General features: G+C 41.0%; 1 protein-coding gene across 6 annotated transcripts in view; it reads right to left on the bottom strand.

The window, feature by feature from the left end:
- LOC146304879 (protein FAM184A-like) overlaps window positions 1–19165 on the bottom strand; it is a 55114-nt gene that overhangs the window by 27927 nt on the left and 8022 nt on the right. For 3 of the 6 annotated variants that reach the window (XM_084713302.1, XM_084713300.1, XM_084713303.1), the window contains exons 2-11: window positions 13917–13994; window positions 12505–12639; window positions 12199–12297; window positions 10765–10971; window positions 10422–10460; window positions 9279–9452; window positions 8512–8673; window positions 7953–8088; window positions 5100–5281; window positions 4832–5017 (exon numbers count right to left, since the gene is read on the bottom strand). In XM_084713302.1, the coding sequence (XP_084569428.1) occupies window positions 4832–5017; window positions 5100–5281; window positions 7953–8088; window positions 8512–8673; window positions 9279–9452; window positions 10422–10460; window positions 10765–10971; window positions 12199–12297; window positions 12505–12639; window positions 13917–13994 (1398 nt within the window). The remainder of the gene's footprint in view (window positions 1–4831; window positions 5018–5099; window positions 5282–7952; window positions 8089–8511; window positions 8674–9278; window positions 9453–10421; window positions 10461–10764; window positions 10972–12198; window positions 12298–12504; window positions 12640–13916; window positions 13995–19165) is intronic. The other 3 variants (XM_084713301.1, XM_084713305.1, XM_084713304.1) reach the window with 2 other exon arrangements.

Raw genomic sequence — 19165 nt, forward strand, 5'->3', positions numbered from 1 at the left:
TTGATTACGACAATACTGGACTTTGGCATCAATATAAAGTGATTTGTCAGATTCTTCTTCACTCGACTGTTTTTCAAGAAATCACATTGTATAAAAACCATCATCATATAAAATTGCAAGTATTACGGTCATGTCTATAATGCATTATAAGCTCATTCATGAGACATGATAATATTCTGCTAATTCTAATTTACACACAGAGAAATTGCTCTAACTTTAGTATAAACTTTAGTTTAAATGGTCCAATCTGCACCGAACTTCACATGTTTGATTAATGGTTTACTAATCATGTGTACTCATTATTGATGGTGGCTGATTATCAGCTAATTGTCCTCATAATGTTTTGTCTTCATACAGTTTAATTATCACTTATTGTTGTTGCGCCACTGGGTTCGGCCTTGGTGCTCTACAGCCCGCGATGCCCCGAGAAATTTGCAGTTATCAAAGGCCAGATTGTCCTAAAAATTACGTAATTGCGGGGCCTGATATCTGAAAATACTACGGCCCCCGCTGACTGAACAGAAGCGGCTCTTCAAACCGCTCGGCTAATAAATAACAGGCCAGTTTACTGTGTCATAGTTCCCTCCATGTGGAAACAAAGCCACCACATGAATGAACGAATTAATCTCCGTCCGCAGCAGAGCAGTCGGCTGAACGGAGATTAGAGATCTGACTGCAAAGCCTCTATTATTCTGCCGCCGACTCATCTGGCCTTAAGTAGCCTGTGCTGAATTATAAATTAATACAGCACAAGCAATTTGTAGAATTAGTCATTTTATTGCCTCGCTTTGGAAAAACTCGTTAATATCTTGCTGACAGACACAGAAGAGAAAAAGATGAAGAAGATGGTGTTAAAAATGACCAGTTGTGTCTTGTCTTTTTCGTCTCCGTCCCTCCAAATAAAAACAGACATTAATCTAAAGATGATGAGGCGCAGCGCCGCTCGGCCTTACATAATATTTCCTTTTTCATCGCTCCTTTCTCCCTCCGTCGTCCTTTCTTTCAGGGAATCTATAAACACACGCCCACACGCTCACACACCGCTCTCTCTTGGCTCGGAGGCAGGATTTAATGTCAATGAAAATCAACCAATTAGCAGTCAGCTTCAAACAGCATTGCAACTGCGAGCTGGAGAGGAGGAAGAGGAGGAGGAGGAGGAGGGAGAAGAGAGAGAGGGATGTTATGAAAGAGGAGAAATATGGGGAGAGACAGATAGAGAGAGCAGCGAGTTCAAAATGATTTAAAACTCAAAAAGTGTGTAATAATTTCAGAGGCAGAGGATGTGTCTTCATTTAGACAGAAAGCTGGAAGCGTAAAGGAATAATCTGGAGTTTTTCAGACAAAGTGTTGCGAGGTACTCTGTCATGTTGGCTTCGCGCCTCGGAGCTGAATCGCTCCGACTGTGATGTCAAACGAGCTGCAGTGTGTGTGTTGGCCAAATGCAGGTGGAGCCGAGCGAGCGTGAGCAAATAAACAAGGCAAAAATGTGCTGTAAACGGGGGAAAAAAAATATTACCGACCAATCAGATCGCAGCGTGGGAAAATCTGATTCACTGTCGCCTTTTAGTTCCGGTCTGTTTCGTTTTCACACTGACGTTATTGCAAGCCAGGATTGTGATGTCATCCTGCATCATCAGCCCTGCATGGAGTCACAGCAGAAAATCTGATTCCAGAGTGTGACAGCAGCTCCTGATGTCTTTATTTATGTCCTCTGGTGGGACAAAGGACTCACTGGGAAGTAAAGGATTATGAGCAGACTGTCTGTAAGTGGACCTCCAGTTTATAAATGATGACGAACACAGAAGGTCAGAATATTACAGGGAAAACAGACACTGTGTGGCAGCTATGTTTCATGATTTATACTAGAACCTGATTGATATATTTACCAACCGATATACTGACCAACTGACTTATATAATTGCTGACTTAATATCAATATATTGACCAACTGACTTATATATTGGCTGCCCAATAAATCTGCCGACCAATACATCCACCGACATATTGGTTGACCTATATACTGCTGGCAGATATATCTGCCAATCAACACAACAACCGACCGACCGATATATATCGGCCGACCAATAGACCAATAGTGTATATGTTTACTGATATGGAAACTTTTTTACAGAACATAAAAAGTAGAAAATAATGCTTGGGGTGATTTAGATTTAATAAAATGTGGAACATTTATGAGGACAACCTGTCTCTGACTGACAAACAATATTAAAATATTCAACACTCGACTGATACTGAACTGTTCTGTTTATTTAGATATTCAATTTATTGTATTTATACTTTATTTTTTCAGTATTCATTTCTACAGTTGGTTTAAAATGTATTAGTTAATTATTTAACACGTTGAATAAAATATATCATATCCTTTAATAAAGTTATTGGTTTAAGAGAGCAGCCTTTTGAGTATGTATGAAAAAGTCTATTTTTAATCCATTTTTAATTCACTATATTGGTTCCCCTCTAAAATTGGTATCATCTCAAATATCCCACATAAGTCAGGCTCTACATCATATCTTTGTCTTACCTCCTTTTTTCATTAAAAACCAAAAACCACTCTCTCACGGTCTGACCGGGGCCGCCACACTTTTGCAATGATGAAGTTCGAGAACTTTTCAATCACTTTTTCAGGGCAAATTATTTTCAAAATGAAGGGCCAATAATTCACACAGATGTTCTCATGTAGTCATCTAACACAGCGGCGTATAAAGACGAGGAAGAGGAGGGAACAAATCAGGATGAAACTTATTCATTAATCAATATAGAAAAATATGTTACCAGCATTATGAACCTGGAGATTTTTCGGTTATGAGTTTAAGCAGACTTGCATAAGTGTTACCATAGTTACAGACAAACAGATTTAATGGTAGTTTAGCCTTTAAATTCAGGCCCTCTGTGACAAAATACTGCAGGTGGTCGATTTTCAGTTCACAAAACTAAAGAACTCCATCAGAGACTTTTTTTCCCAGCCTTCCTCTGTCCTGTTTCCACCTAACTCTGGATAGATTGGTCTCAGTCCACACTCTGCACCTCCGTCCATTTGAACCAAATGGGTTATATGAAGCAATCAGCTGACCAAAGAAATGTTCAGGATGCTCCGTTCGCTCCGGGCAGCATCACAACATTACACTGAAGGGGTAGTAATACACAGAGGTGGTAAAAGAAAAATAGACTCTGGTAAAAGCAGAAGTACTGATTCAACTTGTTTAGAACTGAAAAACTACAGGCTCTGAAACGTCCTTAAAAAGTAAAAAGTCTCTGTCTCTGTCTGTTTCATCTTGTTACGTAGTTTTTATCTTGTTACTTCCTGTTAACGTCTTTCAAAGCGCTGCAGCTCACACCAAAATTATCCAGACGATAAACAACAGTACAAGCCGGGGGAAAATATGTATTTTTGATTTTTGGGCAAACTGTTCCTTTAGAGGCCAAAATTAGTTTTAGTTTCGATTAGTTGTTTGGTCTATAAAATGTCAGAAAATTGTGGAAAATGTCAATCAGAGTTTCCTACAGTGCAAGATGACGTCCACATTTCAAAGATGTTCAGTTTATTGCCAGAGGGAAGCAAAGAAAACAGGAAATATTCACATTTAAGAAGCTGGAATCAGAGAACTAGTTGACAACTAATCAATTAATCGACTACTCGTTGAAGCTGCTCCTACAGCGCTTTCATCCAGCCGACATTAAGCGATCACTGTGACGATCACTTTCTTACAGCACAGCTGGAACAGTCACAGCTGGATTTTGAAAAATGGCAGCATACAGAGGCATGAAAATAAACAGGCGGTAGTCAGGAACAGCAAACTCCTCTTAGCTGTTTACAAGCGTTTGTTGTCAGTAATCTAATGCTGTTTTGGTAAATGAATCGGGGGGAATTAATTTGACCTGTGTAATTTGATCTGATGTTGTTGCTCCTTTGGCAACAAGGACATTTTGTATTCCCATCATGCAGCTCTTTGAACTCAGAGGCAGAGAGAAGAGAGGACACCGAGCGAGAAAAGGAAACGCACAGGAAGAAAGGAAAAAAAAAAAAGAAACAGATGACAGACTGAGAGGCGCAGAGGGAAACACAGGCAGAGTGATGTTGTTTTCACGTCTTAGTCTTAATGTTGACCTAATTAAATGTCTGCAGCGGGTTGAGGGAGCCGCGCGTTTCTTCGAGATACATATTTCTTAAACAACCGAGGCCATTTGCTCCGAGGAGGAAAAATTTAATTGCTCGTGTTGCTGCAGAGAGAAAGACTCAAGAGCCGCAGCTGTGGATGTAATTACTGTTTAAAATGAACACTGGACACTTCGGTTATGGACTCCTCCATGTTTTATCAGCACAGGCTCCATACAGAAGGTCTAGAACAAGAACAAGAACAAGAATAAGAATGAGAATGAGAAGAATAATGAGAAGAATGAGAAGAACAATGTGAAGAACAAGAATAAAAAAGAATAGGAATGAAAATAACAATGAGAAGAATAAGAACAGGAAAAAGAATGAAAAGAATAAGAAAAAGAATAAGAATGAGAATAATAACAGTCCCTGAACATTTTTATCTTGGTTAAATAGTGTCTACATATCTTAAAATAGTGGAACGCCAAGCGATCGGTTGGAGCTGAGTTTGTGTTTTTTCTGACGTTGACAGACATTTTGATTCACTCAGACAGCAGGAAGTAAACGTATGATTCAACCATATGGTAACAGAGAAACACGCAGCCGTCACTCTGTTTACTGCTTCAAGAATAAATCACTTCTACAACATTTATTCAAATCAGTCTGTAGGTTTGATGTGTGTGTAACACCATCTCAAAGCAGCAACAGTAAACTTACCGCCATGAGGAGCTTCTTCTCCTCCTCCTTCTCCTGCTGGGCCTCCTCGCTCATGGCCTGGTGCTTCTCCTCCAGCTCCTCCAGCGCTCTGACCTGCGCCTCCTTGAAGCGCAGCATCTCCTCCTCATAGTGCGCCCTCAGCCTGGAGAGCTCCTTTTCGTAGCCCTGGTGCTCCTCGCGCAGAGACTGAGGAGGAGGAGAAGAGGAGAGGGAAAATGACCTGTGCTCCTCCTCAGACTGGAGTGTGTTAATGAAGGGTTGATGTTACCTGTTCTAGTTTGAGCACTTGCTGTTTGTGCTGTTCGTTGGACGCCTGGCTCTGGTTGAGCAGCGCCTCCCTCTCCTCCTCCAGCCTGCCGATCTTCTCCTTCAGCCGATTCTGCTCCTGGTCCAGGTTCCTGATGGTCGCCTCGTGGGCCATCTGGGTGGCCTGCAGGGAGCCGATCTGACCTGGGAACAGTCAGCCAGAGAGGTGTTCAACAATATCAGCTATTCAAAGGTTCCCCTGAGGAAGACACGGCGCTCATCAAACTGGCAGAGGAGCGGTAAACTGGAAGGGAAAGAAGCGTGGCGCGGCTTTGACTGAAATTAAGTGGGCAGAAAAAGAGCAGCTGTTCCAAAAAAGAGAAAGTAGTCAAAAGAGAGTTTACATGACAAATGTTCCTCTTTGGAATGGATTAGAAAATGTTTAATCCAGAGCTTTCAAATGGAATCAAAAGTCTTTCCAAACAAGCCAGTTTACAGGGATCTTATTCTGATTAGTATTCATGACAAAAACGCTCCGTGTTGATGCATCTCTGGGATTTGAAAGGCAATGTTTCCAGGCTATCCTACAGTATGGGTTGGGATGGGATCTTTTTTTGTTGCCTCAGATGTTTCAAAGCTTCAAGGCTTATACTGTTGCCATGGTAATCGATGTCCAAATTAGTATCTGAACGCTGCGTTTTGGGTTTGTTTTTGAAGCGTGAAAGGACTTGTTGCATCTGCTGCAACCATAAAAAAGGCAAAACACTAATAAAGAGCGAGAAATGAAGCTCGTCTGTGGTTTTTAACTACTCTCAAAACACACACATACAAAAACCAGGTGTGTGCATGTGATACGAGAGCGCAGAACAGTATCATGAGCAGGAAACAGACTTTGGATGCAGGGATGGAAGTGGCTGATATCTCTCCTCCTGCTGCCGTCTCTCATTAAATTCATAAGTATAATAATACCACATAATAAAGCATTCTGCCCCAAACTGAATCTAGACTTTACAACCCCTTGTCCCAAATTGAGTCCCAGACTTTAGAACTAAATAACCAATTGACACTTATTTGAAAATCTGCTCAGACATTTCAGAAATATTTTTTTTCCTGATGTCCCAGAAATGTCCCAGACACCATGAAGGGACATCCTTGATTCTGAGCGCTGCGGTCGAAGCTTTGAATATTCACGGCTTATTCTCACTCAAGCCCCAAAAATTATAACTATCCATTAAATCCCCGTCGCTGCTGTGGCAAACTGCAGAGTTCCAGACTGCAGGAATAGATGCAGTGTTTTTATCCAACCTCGGGCCATAAACAATGCATATGCACAAAAAGCATGCATACACCATTTCCTACACATAAGCTATTATTTATGAAGTAGAGAGAGAACGCTGAAACCTCAGTCATACTTCAGACCAGTATATGTGTGGTTTCCAAGACTGATCAAGGTGTGAAATGACAAATAATAAAGAATATTTAGTTTAGTATAAATTAATCCTTTCCTGTGTGAACGATCTGAAAGCATCCTGCATTTATTTTCTCCTCATGGTGTCCTCTAACGTGAGGCACATTGTAATGTCTGTTTCCGTATGATTGCCGTTAACTGAATCATTAATTACCTTTGATGATGATAATTGGGAGATCACTGCAGGTACATGGGACAAATGGATTTTAATGGCACCATAAATAGCTTGCAGCGGTTGTTAATGGTTGCACATAATGATGGCTGCTCTGCTGTTCTTGTCTGGCTCTCGCTGTGGCAACACGGACCGTGAAACTGAGCAGACAGAAGTATTGATATGCTGTTAGGTAATTAAGCGTGCGTCTAATTCTATCAATGACGAGCTGCTGGAGTGGAAATCAGGCTCTTGCACAAGTCGCAAAGACTGAGATTAATCAAACAGAAGCATGTATCTGGCAGATCTGCACAGGTTTAAGTGTACAGCAGGAAGCAGACCCTTTAAAAGTTCAGGTTTGGGTCATTTAGCAGTTAGCCTCAGCTGGAGTTTTTCTGCATGATATAATTAAATTCCCTCGAGGCATTTCTGAGAAATCACATGTGACTGTGACTGTTCAGGTGGATGTTTGTGCCAAATCTGAAGAAGGTCCTGAGGTATCGTGCTCTGAAGAACGGGAGGAACAAGAGGTCCTTTTGACCTTTGACCACCAAATTCTCATTCTTGTGTCCAAGGGGACGTTTGTGCCAAATGAAGCCAAAAAATTTCCCTCAAAGCGTTAGTGAATTATTGCATTCATAAGAATGGGACAGACGTGAGGTAACAGTGACCTCTGACCACCAAAATCTAAGGAGTTCATCTTTGAGTCCAAGTGAATGTTCGTGCCAAATCTGTAGAAATTCCCTCAAGGTGTTCCTGAGTTATGTGAGATCACAGTGACCTTTGACCACCGAATTCTGATCCGTTCATGCTCGAGTCCAAGTTGACATTTGTGCCAAAGTTGAAGAAACTCCCTCAAAGCGCTCCTGAGATCTCCCGTTCAGAATAATCTGGACAGACAAGCTGACAACTTGAAAACATTACACCTCCAGTCGCCTTTTCAAACTAGTAGTTAACCCTTTTTATGCCTGATTAAATCTTTTTTTTTGGACATAACGGAGTGACAAAAATCTGGGACACAACTTAACAATAGTTCAGAAGTACAGAATTATTGTATATATATAAATCCTTAAAGAAGGATTTATGTTGAGTGTTGGTATGACTAATTTAAAAGTTTTTTTTTTGGTAGGACATGATTTGTCCCAATTCTCAAGACAAATATATGAGAATATGCTCCAGGCTGACAAACAGATGTGTAAAACATCTGTCCCCAGCACTGTTTACTACAGCAGTGAATGACAAGAGGCACATCTTACTGGCTTTATGGAGGATCTCGGTTGCCTGCTGTTGCACTCGTTCTCTGCTGCTCTCTAGTTCATACTCAGTGTCCTTCAGCTGCATCACCCAGATCTCTCCGTCCTGGATGGCTTCCTCCAGCTGCTTGTGCTGGTTCTGCGGCACACAAACACACAAACGTCCTCACAATCACACCCCAAGCAATCAAACATTGTGTAGTTTAAAAGCCAGCCGTATTTCTCCCACCACAGCCTACAGCCACATGAAGCCACCCAGCTATTCAGACTCTATAGATCCGCCTGCAGGACCGTAAGTGCACACTACATTAGATTTCCCACCGCTCTGAAATTCTTCAAAAACGCTTTCGCCCTGAGGCTTTTACTTTGTCTTTGCTTTCTGCAACTGTTTTTCATCTAATTTAGCCCACTTTGCTACACAAATTGAACCAAAGGAAGGCTCTCGCGCAATTTGTGTTTTGCTGGGAATTCTGTAAATATAAAAAGACAAGTATTTGTCCAAAAAGAATCGTGTTCATCCACCCATTGATCTGTTTGTTCATTAGTGCACACACACACACACCTTGATGGTTCCCTCAGCGTTGGCCAGCGATGTCTGCAGCCTGTTGGTCTTGTCTCGGTTCTCTCGGGCCTCCTCCTGCGCTTTCTGCAGCTCGCTCCTCAGCTTGGACAGCGAGCGCTGCAGCGCCGCCTCCTGAGCCTGGAACTCCTTACGAAGCTCCACCTTCACAGGAGCAGAGAATCACATCATTTACCCAAAGATATATTTTTTAAAAAGTCACATATGATGGCAAAAAACACATCTATGCACAATGGAAGCCCATGGTAAGTCAGAATTAACAGACAGACTCTAAATTATGAGATAAATTGAAAATGTGAGATTAAAAAAAAGTTGAAATTACAAGTGAAAAAGTTAATTATGAGATTAATAATTTTGAGATAAGTTGAAATCGTGAGAAAAAAGCCACAATTATGAAATAATTCAGTTACATAATAAAAATTTTGACTTTCTATCTCATAATTTATGATTTTATCTTGTAATTTCATCTTTATTTATCTCATAATTCTGACTAAATTGCCAGATATTTCCCACAGAAGGTGGTGGAGACCAAAAACAGAGCTAAAAGAAGCATGATTATAGGACAAACGCGTCTCCAAATGAATGCTAATGTCAAAGTAGTCTGAACTGAACTGAGTGATATTTGACTTATATAACAAAAGAAGCTGCTGTTATATAAAGCAGAAGCTGTGCAGTATTCCTTTCAGTACTTAATGAAATCTGCTTGGTATCTTGTTGTTTTGTGTGTCTTGTGTTGTTGTTGTTTTTACCTCGGTTCGTTTCCAGGCGAGCAGGTTCTCGGTGGTGAGCTGGTGCGTTCTCCTCATGGCCTCCAGCTCCCTCTCGTAATACTCCTGGGCCTTGGCCAGCTTGGCCTCGTACTCCTCCACCAGGCGGACTTTATCCTTCGTTAGCTCCTCCACCCGCTCCATCAACGCCTCCACCTACACACAGAGATAGATAAATGAAGAAAGTCTTTTTTTTTCCCCTCAGGTTTGAATGTTAGTCACAGGCTGGGTTACACCAACAAGGATTAATCTTTAAACCTGAATAAATAAAGGTTTAGCTTTAAATTATACCGTACTAAAGCTTAAAACTAGTTTAAAATAGCTAGATTAAACTTTAAAAATAAGATTAAATTTTATTCTGTTGCACTCACACGTGAAGAGATTTAATTTTAAAATTGCCACCATTTTATTACAGCAGTTCTTCTGTGATTTTACATTATTGCTCCTTTAATTCAGTCAACTCAAAGGAGAAAGGCTCTCAAAGGCTCTCTGCTTTAGTTAGTTAGCAAATAATGTAACATTTTTATTAATTTCGTAGTTGGCTAGCAAGCATTGTAACATTTTCTTTACATATTAGCTAGCTAACAAAAAGTATAACATTTTGTAAACTTTTAAATTAACTAGCAAACACTGAAACTTTTTTTAATTAATTTTTTAGTTGGCTGGAAAACATTGTGACATTTTAATCTTTTGATACTAAACAACGCAACTGTCTTTAAAAACTATTTTTTTAAGCTAGTTAGCAAGCAATAATATTTTATTAAGAAATACAGAGCAGCCAAAATTTCTCCGTTCCCTCCCATCTCTTATACAAGCTAGATCCCAACGACACTCAAATTTTATTTATTTTAATTTGGGTTCTCCATATTGATTGAAGTCCATTTTATTTTGGTTTACTTTCCTGCTAAACAGACATTACTTTTAATTGTGCAGCAGAGATCTGCTTAATTTCAAACCTTGATTTACTCATTTTAAACCCAGTTTTGCTCAACTCTGTTTAGAACTAATCTTAGATCAACTTAATCTTTGTTGGTGCAACCCAGTGGTGACTTAAAGCTGCTAAAATACATTTTTAGAAATCTTTGTAATGAAACCACCAACTGTAAATATATTGTTCATATTTACCATATTATATGTTTTTTTAAAGATTAGTATTTGGTAAATCTGTTATATTGGATAGTTAACAGTTGAGAGGAAAGGAAAAAATGGGAATAAAATAAGGGGATGACATGCAACACAGGTCCATGGTCAGAACATTACCACTGCAGGTTTATATTACACTCATAAAGCAACTGCATCAAAAAAACAACTCTACATTTTTCCATTTTCATGCGCAAAACACCTAATAAACCTCCAAAACAGCAATTACCCCATCAAGTAACTTGCTGTATAAACTCTCCATAAAAGCCCAGAGCATGCTTCAGTCTAAAACCCATCTATCTTCCTTCCTCTCTCACTCTTGGCCCACCTCTTGTCTATGGAGCTCGGCCAGTTTCTCCTGGTCCTCGGTGGAGGAGGCGCTCTGGTTCTGCTGGTTGTTGAGGAGTTCCTCCACCTCCTGGCGGTGGGTGGCCCTCAGCTCCTCCAGCGCTCGCCGCTTTTCCGCCTCAAACTGGGCCTGAGCCTGGCTGAACGCCCGCAGCTTCTCCTCAAAATCCCGACGCATCTCCTCCACCTATTGAAACCACCAAACATGTTGTTGCCAACCCGGTCTGTGCCTGCGCCAAACTACACGCTCACAGCATTTCCTGAAAATCCCTCTGGAATCAATGAAAACAACTGGGTAACACTTCATATGAAGCTGCTTGTAATAAGCATCAGTCCATAGGTATTAAGGACCTCGTAAGATGCTTATTAACATTAATATGTGTTATGAGATATTATGAGATTAGAAGACATTTATGAGCAGAAGAAGGTTATTAGAAGAGGGTTAATAAAAACCTTATGAGATCCTTATAATAGCAGAGAGAGAGTGCCTATAAATGTCTTACAATCTTAAACTTCACGTTTATTATGCTATTATTAACACTTACAGAGTCTTATTAGCATATTTTAATGTTAATAAGCATTTTATAAGGACCTTATTACTTATTAACTGATGCTTATTACAAGCAGTTTGATATAAAGCGTCACCAAACATTAAACTTCTTTGTGATTTCCTTCTGTGCCAAAACAAGTGCTTACGACAAGAAACATTGTTTGTGTCAGCTGACACTTTATAACATCTGTCAGACATGAGGTTGGAAAAAATATACAAACATGTAACATGGGATGTGATGTCACGTGATGCCGGCAGAGGGCCGACGGCGGTGGACGGTGTGAAGGCAGTGGCAGAGAGGAAGACGAGGGACGAGACCAATGCTAACGTACACCAATCAACCGACACAGATAAACAGATCGCACACATTGCAGCTAAAACACACCGCAGGTGTTCGTTTGCGCCCACTGCCATCAGACTCGAGAGGAGCAGGCGTTTATGACAACGTGTCACGTGATGGTATGATACATGACATGACATGTTATGAAATGATGTTTAGTTGCCCTGCATCTGTTTATATTCTATATTGTTTTAGTGCAACTTTACTGCAATCAGCAGTGAGATCAAAACTGGCTGATGTTATGTCATGTAGAACGTCACAGCTGGTTTTTGTTTTTTGGAAAGAAGGGGCACGCCGTTCATGCTTTGTGTCAACTTTTCTAAACTGCAAGTGTTGCATACTGATAAGCAAGTTATATGCTCAAGTATGCAACTCAAAATTGAGTGTAAGAGACAATATTTTGTGTTTTATCATCATTTAACTCAACAAATCACAGTGCATCTCCATCCTCCCTGTGCAAAAACATCCCAGGCCATATATGTGTATATGTCTATTTGTGTGTGAGTGTGTGTGTAAAGCCTTACCTCTCTGCTCATAGAAACCACTCTCTGTGTGTGTTGGGCCTCGGTGCAGAGCTGGGAATCCTCCATCCTCTGTCTGTACATCTCAAACTCTGCTAAAGCCTGACAGCAACAAAACATCACATTATTTCACAACTCAGTGCAATCACTGCTGTATCATACCACAACATTAATTATTCAGATTTAATTAAATTAAAGGCTGCTGCAGAACTATGACATGAAGATAATGACATAAGAAGAGAACACAATGAAAACACTCTAAACAGCGAGCTAAATGGAGCCCGGTGGTGTCCAGCAGCAGTGAGCGACCTGTCTCTTCATGTGCTCGTGGAGCTCCACAGATTCCTCCAGACTGGCCAGCCGCCGCCTCAGGTCGGCCTCATCCGCCATCTTACTCTTGTACTGCATGATCTTGTCTCTGGTTTCTGTCACGATGTGCTGGACCTGAGCACGAGACCAAAAAAAAAGAAAGAAAAAAAGCTCAACCTCTCGAAAAGCTGCGGAAATAATTCAACACAAGAACCCATTAAAGAAATATTTGATTCAGTGACATCATGTAGAGGATTTCCAAACCCCACATGCAGAGGAGGAGGGAATAAGAAGGGGAAATAAACAAAAGCAGGAGAGGCGGCACAACACTGCTGCCTCCAAGAAATGTGTGTTGGCAGGAGAGAAGAGTCGCACTTTGAAAGCAACGCTAATTAAATTACCACCTTAGACCACGGTACACTGACGCTTCTCTGTGAGAGCAACATGAATGAAATTAACTACATTTACACCAGTTTTTAGCAGCCGAGGTCTCATCCTGACATAAACTGTGCTGTCAGAATAGATTGTAACTTTCTCTTTTTTTTGTTATAATAAATTCAAAGCAGTCTGGAGAAACAAACTGCTGTTCCTCCTCAGCTCCTCAGCTATCACTGTCAAAATAAAGACAAAAATCCCCAAACAATCTTAAAAAAGAAAGAAAGAATGTTCACACATGTAAGTAAACTCTGACCTGCACGTATGTTACTTTTTGGCGACGGGGGAAATTGCAATGCACCTGCTGAGGCGGTGAATTGAAGCCAGACTGCACGAATGTAAACATGAGAGGAATCTTCATTCGAGTGAAGTGAAGAATGGTGTTCATCCCTCCAGCAAAGGATCCAAGAACTTGGAGAATCTATGCCAGGCTGCAATGTGTTACTAACACACTTTACGTAGGCCTTTCCTTTCATTTGGCAGCCATCTTCTTATAGCTGTAAAGTGAGTTAATCAGCTGAAAGCGCCGAGCTTCGCACCTGTTAACTGTTGTAGGAAACAGATGCTGCTCAGGCATGAATTTATCTTCACACGACAATAATGACATCACTGCTATAAGCATGAAAATACTGTAGGTTTTTTCTGTGCATTTCGGACGAGTATCTGTGAGCCTTCCCCTCCAAAATCTGACAAAACCATGGGTGCACCACGCACAGAGCTGCATTGACCCGCTCCCTGCAGGTGGGTGGCAGACTGCTAAAAAAACGCCCCATCTTGACACCAAAATTGCAGTGTGACACAGGATTGCCTGCTGCCCCTCTCCTCCCACTGCAGCACAGTGTGAGGCAGCGAGGGGAAAAAACCTCTGGAGGATGTCACTTCAGATCTACACTGAAACTCACGAAATAAATAATAAGTGACCTCCTCCACATGCTGCTGCTGTGTCTTATATAATCAGAGGTGTCTGGTGTCCATACCTCGTCCTCGTGGGCTTCTTTCAGAGACTCGATCTCCTCCTCATGCTCGTCGTTCTTGGTGTTGAGGGCATAAATTACCTGCAGACAGAAGTGAATGAGACGACAGAATGAGGACAGGATGGAAAGCTCTCATCAACTGTTTCAATATCAGATCAATAGTTTTACAGTGAGGAGTAAAACTCAGTTCTGCATTCAGCGAGCGGATCAATCAATACCAATAGCATCAGGAAAAGAGAGAAATGGGTTTCACTCTGATTATAAACAGCATAATCCACAGACAGAGCAGTGCATTCATAGCTGCACTCACGTCCTTTTGTGTCTGAAGTGTTTGTCCACAGTTTGTCTTTGAATATCAAGTCATATCTTGAAATGGAAGATAAAAACTTGAAACTCAGTGTTTGGAGTCTAATAAAAGGTTTCTGCAGGATATAAACTACATTTTGAAGGCTTGTACAATATTTTGATGGGTTCAAAATAAATTCAAATCTCTGTGAACATTATTTTGTAGTTTTCCTTCTTCACCACTGTAGCACTCTTTTTTTTAAGTGCAAATCTTCTGCAGATATACTTTGGCACTCAGATTGCAGACGGGTCTTATTGAGTTGACAGCATACACTTTTCAGAGATCTGCACACACAGTTGCGAGCTCGTGAGTCACGGGATTTCCGTCAGTGTCGTTTTACAACTCTGGCCTGAAACTTGCAATCAAATCACATGTTGAATAACATCTGCAACAGATCATTTTTATGCAATGCCCATGCCTGCTACAGGTACTGCTCAGGTGTATCCGGTTCATGCATCTTGTTCATGTATCCTGCCTCCTGTGTGAGTCAGTCATTGGCTGAGTGGTCTGTCGATCTCATCTAACATCTGATTGGACTTTTTTCCCCCCAGACTGCCAGTTTGCCGACAGAAATCACATGACTCACAAGCTTCTAACTGTGTGGTGTTGTAAACGCAGCCTGCAACACGAGTACGACTCTACATCCACAAAAGTTTCCTAATAAATATTCGCCCTCTCATAACTCAGCTTTTTAACATTTGTTCTGCACCAACATACGTGCACCAGTTTTCTTCACAGATCAGAATTGACAGGAAATCAAACTAGTACATCAGGAGAGCAGTGACAATTTTGAAACTTTTCTGATTTCTTTAAGGGCAGTTATAGTTCCTCTATTCTTTTCCTGTTCTGTGGTTAAGCTGTGTGTTATAGGAACGACAGCTCGGGTGTGTGGAAGCACAAAGTTGTTAAATGACTGGGCATTGAGACGCCAGTTTTTGGAAAGCTCCACTGACGACACACTACAGCTTCACCGCTGTCCAGCTCAAGGACTTTTTTTGTGTGAAAACCAGCTCTTTTATTTTTGGGATCCATCCAAAACCAGCCTAACCTAAAGTGAGGAAACAAGACAGAGCTTGCAGCTCACGAGAGCAGGGACTAGTCCTGAGCCAAAGGACCTGCTTGCTGCTGGTCTGTTAACCGGTAAGCTAACACACCTCCCAGCTGTTTCTCTGTTCTGGAAACGCAGTCCAGTTTCAAGACTTGACCAGTCTGTTAATATCATCCAAATATTATGCAAACCTTCAAAACTAAGTTTCAATCTTGCAAAATCTTTTTTTATTAGATTTCAACCTTTTCAAAGCTTTTTTTTTCTTTCAGTTTCAAAATATGACATATTCCTCCCATGGTCACACATGAGTCACATCAAAGGACGGGGACAGAGAGAGAAAGCTGCGATTTCACAGCAGAGCGTGTGAGCGAAGCAGCTTTCAGCCACACAGACCTTCACCAAAGCACAGCTCTGCCAGCAGCTCAGATTATGCATTTGTTACAAAGGAGAGGCATGCGTGCCGATCTTTTTTACTCCTCATTTGACACAAAAACCCCGCACGGTCCTCAAATGTGGTCACCTGGACGTCTTCGCACACAGGCCTGAGTGAAACATCTCGTCAGTCATGCCTGCGCTCTGTCCCGGCAGCAGAAGTAGTTTTTTTTTCCTAAGAGCTGGAGGAGGTCTGATGATACGTAGCAGCTTAAAAAAAAAAAAAAAAGGTAAGCTTCAGCAAATTGAAGCCCCCAGTGTGCAGCTAATATTCAGTCACGGTCAGCTGAATTACAGCCTGCCGGCATCACAACCACAGACTCCACGTTCTGTTCCAGTCACAGGTGAGCTGACAGGTTTACATACAAACACACAGAACAGAACGGACACACAGTAATTAGCCTCCACAGTCATTTAATTATAACTTCCAGACAGTTAAACACTGCTTGGATCAACATCAAGTCATAACCACAGCAGGGAGTTTTCTGTTGAAAGCTCCACTGTACTGGATTTGGCAGGAAATACTAAAACCACTGCTGTTATATACCTGTGCTTAATATGTCTCAGTGAATTTTGGCAAAAAAAATTTTTTTTAGTTAAAATATTTCACTTTTTACAGTTTGATTTGTACATATTCTATTCATATAGTGTGTTATAGTGTTTCAATCGTCACATAGGTGTTTTTAAATAGCGAGGTTAGCCAGTTAGCTAGCCTAGCTGGCTGCAAACATGAAGAAAAGCACGGTGAACGGCGGTCAGGACCACGGCGATATAACTGCAATATAAAAACGAGCCATAGCAACCTAATGTTAGCTTGTGGCTAGCTAACGTTGTTAACGGACATCTATGTGAATGAACGTTATACTATTAACAATATGCACAAGTCGAGCTGTAAAAAGTGACGTTTTTTAACTAACTAATGGATGAAAAAGCACTCGGATGACTTTAGCTGATCTTGATACAGAAGCCTGAATAGACCAAGAAAGAATTTATCCTGCTAACAGGAAAAGTTTGCAGAGACATTCATGGTCCCCAGGGGATAAATCCAATTAACTTTTCCTTTAGCGCCACCATGAGGCTGACAGAGAAAAGTCTTAACAATCATATGAAGTGCAGGGTTAACTAGCTAAGAGGAGTTAATTACCCTTCTCGTATTGAATAAGATTTGGGTTTGATCTCCTTGAGGGAGTCCTTGATATTAAAAGATAAAATCCCACTCGGCTTGTCCTTTAACCTTTAAAGATGCTGCGATGAATCATAAGTGATCCCTGCTCATCTGTGTGGTTGTTTGCCTCATGACGTTCTTATTTGGCCATAGACGAGCCGCGCTACCTTGACGGCACGCTCGCCTTTGAGCTGGCGGTGAGAGGAGTCAGAGTAAGGTAGCTGTTCTCCTCGAGTGTGAGCTTTTGATTCCCCGCAGTAAGTCAGCCATGGAAATGTTCCTTCAATTATACATGATTATTTTAATGACGCTGGTGTGCCTGCCGCTTTCATCTCTCTCTGCTCTCCCTCTGCTTTCATCCTTTTATCTCCCCCCTCTTTTTGTTCTTTATCTCCCTCTTCTCTCCTCTGTCTCATCTCTCTCACATCTTTGTCTCTCCATCTCCCAGGAATAAAGATACCTCGCATCACTATTTGTGTCTCCACAGCTTGCTTTCCATAAATAAGCCTTCACAGTGCAATTATTCTCACTGTATTAAAATGATTCTGTTGCAATTCAGCAATAAACACTGATGAAAACACACTTCTTTAAATGTTCCCAGTGTCACCTACATCTAATATGACAGATATGACGCTATTTGATTAATTACATTCTATATTTATTATACAAATGATTAATTTAAAAGCTCTTAAGCTCAGCTGATTCTGATTTTAATCCTGGGATTATACTGGAAGTTAATGTCCTGTGGTTTAAATACTTTTTCAGTGGTTAATCCTCACCGACAACGATGATATTCTGGAGGAACTCCTCAAAAACAGACAATTATTTAGATTTTCTTGACATTAAAATAGCATTAAGAGAACTCTGAGCTACTTTAAAAATCAAGATGGCCGCTCACTACAACTATGCAGAAAAAAAAAATCTAACATTTTATCAACGCAGATGTCAACTCGGTCAGATGGAAAATAAGTTAATAAAAAATTTAATCACAAGGAGGTTGGCCCGTTACACAGTTTGTGTAATGTACTGTAACTTGTGTAATGGCGTCCTTCAACCATTGCGGGGCTCTGCAGGACAATCACATGCTGACACGCTGAGAGAACAACCCTCATTTGCAGAAATTATCCCGTAATGCATTGCTTTGATTTTAATTTAGCAATTTTATGTGCTAAAATCACAATAAACTGTCATATTCCTAAGTATCGTGATAGTATCGTATTGTCCCAACCCTAATTTTTTAAACCCTAGGTATAACATATCACTTCAGATTTAGGAGATTAGCTCTAATTCTTTAAAATCCTGATGATTCTCTTGCCTAGAACATTTTTTAAAAGAACAAAGATTAGGTTTCCCTACTGCATTATTTTATTCATGTCAGAAAGAAAGGAAATGTAGACTATTATTGCACACTAAAACATCAGAGAAGAATCTCATTAAAACGTATCATTAGAGTCAAATCAGCTCGAGTTCTTCCCGACCAATGTAGCATCGACTGAGTCTACATGTGTAATCAATCAAACCTCTCTGTATCCATCATTACAGAGGTTGACGAATGACTGGCTGACAGCAGATTTTCATCAAGAAGGATAATTATTAACCGGGACTTGCAGTCTGAGTGCTTTTATCACCGGCGTGTCAAATACAGAGCTGCTCTGTGGAGAACGGATGAGGAATGATGGCAAAAATGACATTCTGGGCACCCAGGAGGGACGTCTCTGAGGCTAAAGGACATTCAGTACAGTCGATCAGTATTGACTGAACTCCAGAATAAAAGGTCACCGCGGCCCTGTTGCTGTGCTCTCATCGCTTTCAGACGATTACCATCATATTCACTAATTAAAGGATTTATGAAAGTCTTATTCTCAGAGGTGCTGTAGTCTTAACGGGATCCCGTGACATTTGAGCTTTTGGTCGGGACGCGCCGTGAAGTGGCAACGCGGTCTCTGTTACCAATTAGCCGAAGCACACTGAGTGCATTCACTCTGTCCTCCCAGTCGTGGTGTAAAGGCACTTTGCATCTGTTCTTTCTTTGGTTGTTGTTGTTGTGCTGCTCCGATGCTCCAAGGACACTCAGCGCACATGCTTTTTTTTTTTTTTTTTTTTAACAGCATCACTACACCAACCTCAGTCACAACCGCAGCAGGCAAGAACAAGGGCACAAGTCTCTGTGATAGAGACAATACAAATAGTGTTTTCTGTGGTATTGAGACAAGAGCAGGGTACAAACTGAGACAAGAATGTAGGAGGTAAAGCAAACCTCT

Source organism: Lutjanus erythropterus, chromosome 24 (genome assembly GCF_056507025.1).
Source record: "Lutjanus erythropterus isolate fLutEry1 chromosome 24, fLutEry1.hap2, whole genome shotgun sequence".
Lineage (NCBI taxonomy): Eukaryota > Metazoa > Chordata > Actinopteri > Lutjaniformes > Lutjanidae > Lutjanus > Lutjanus erythropterus.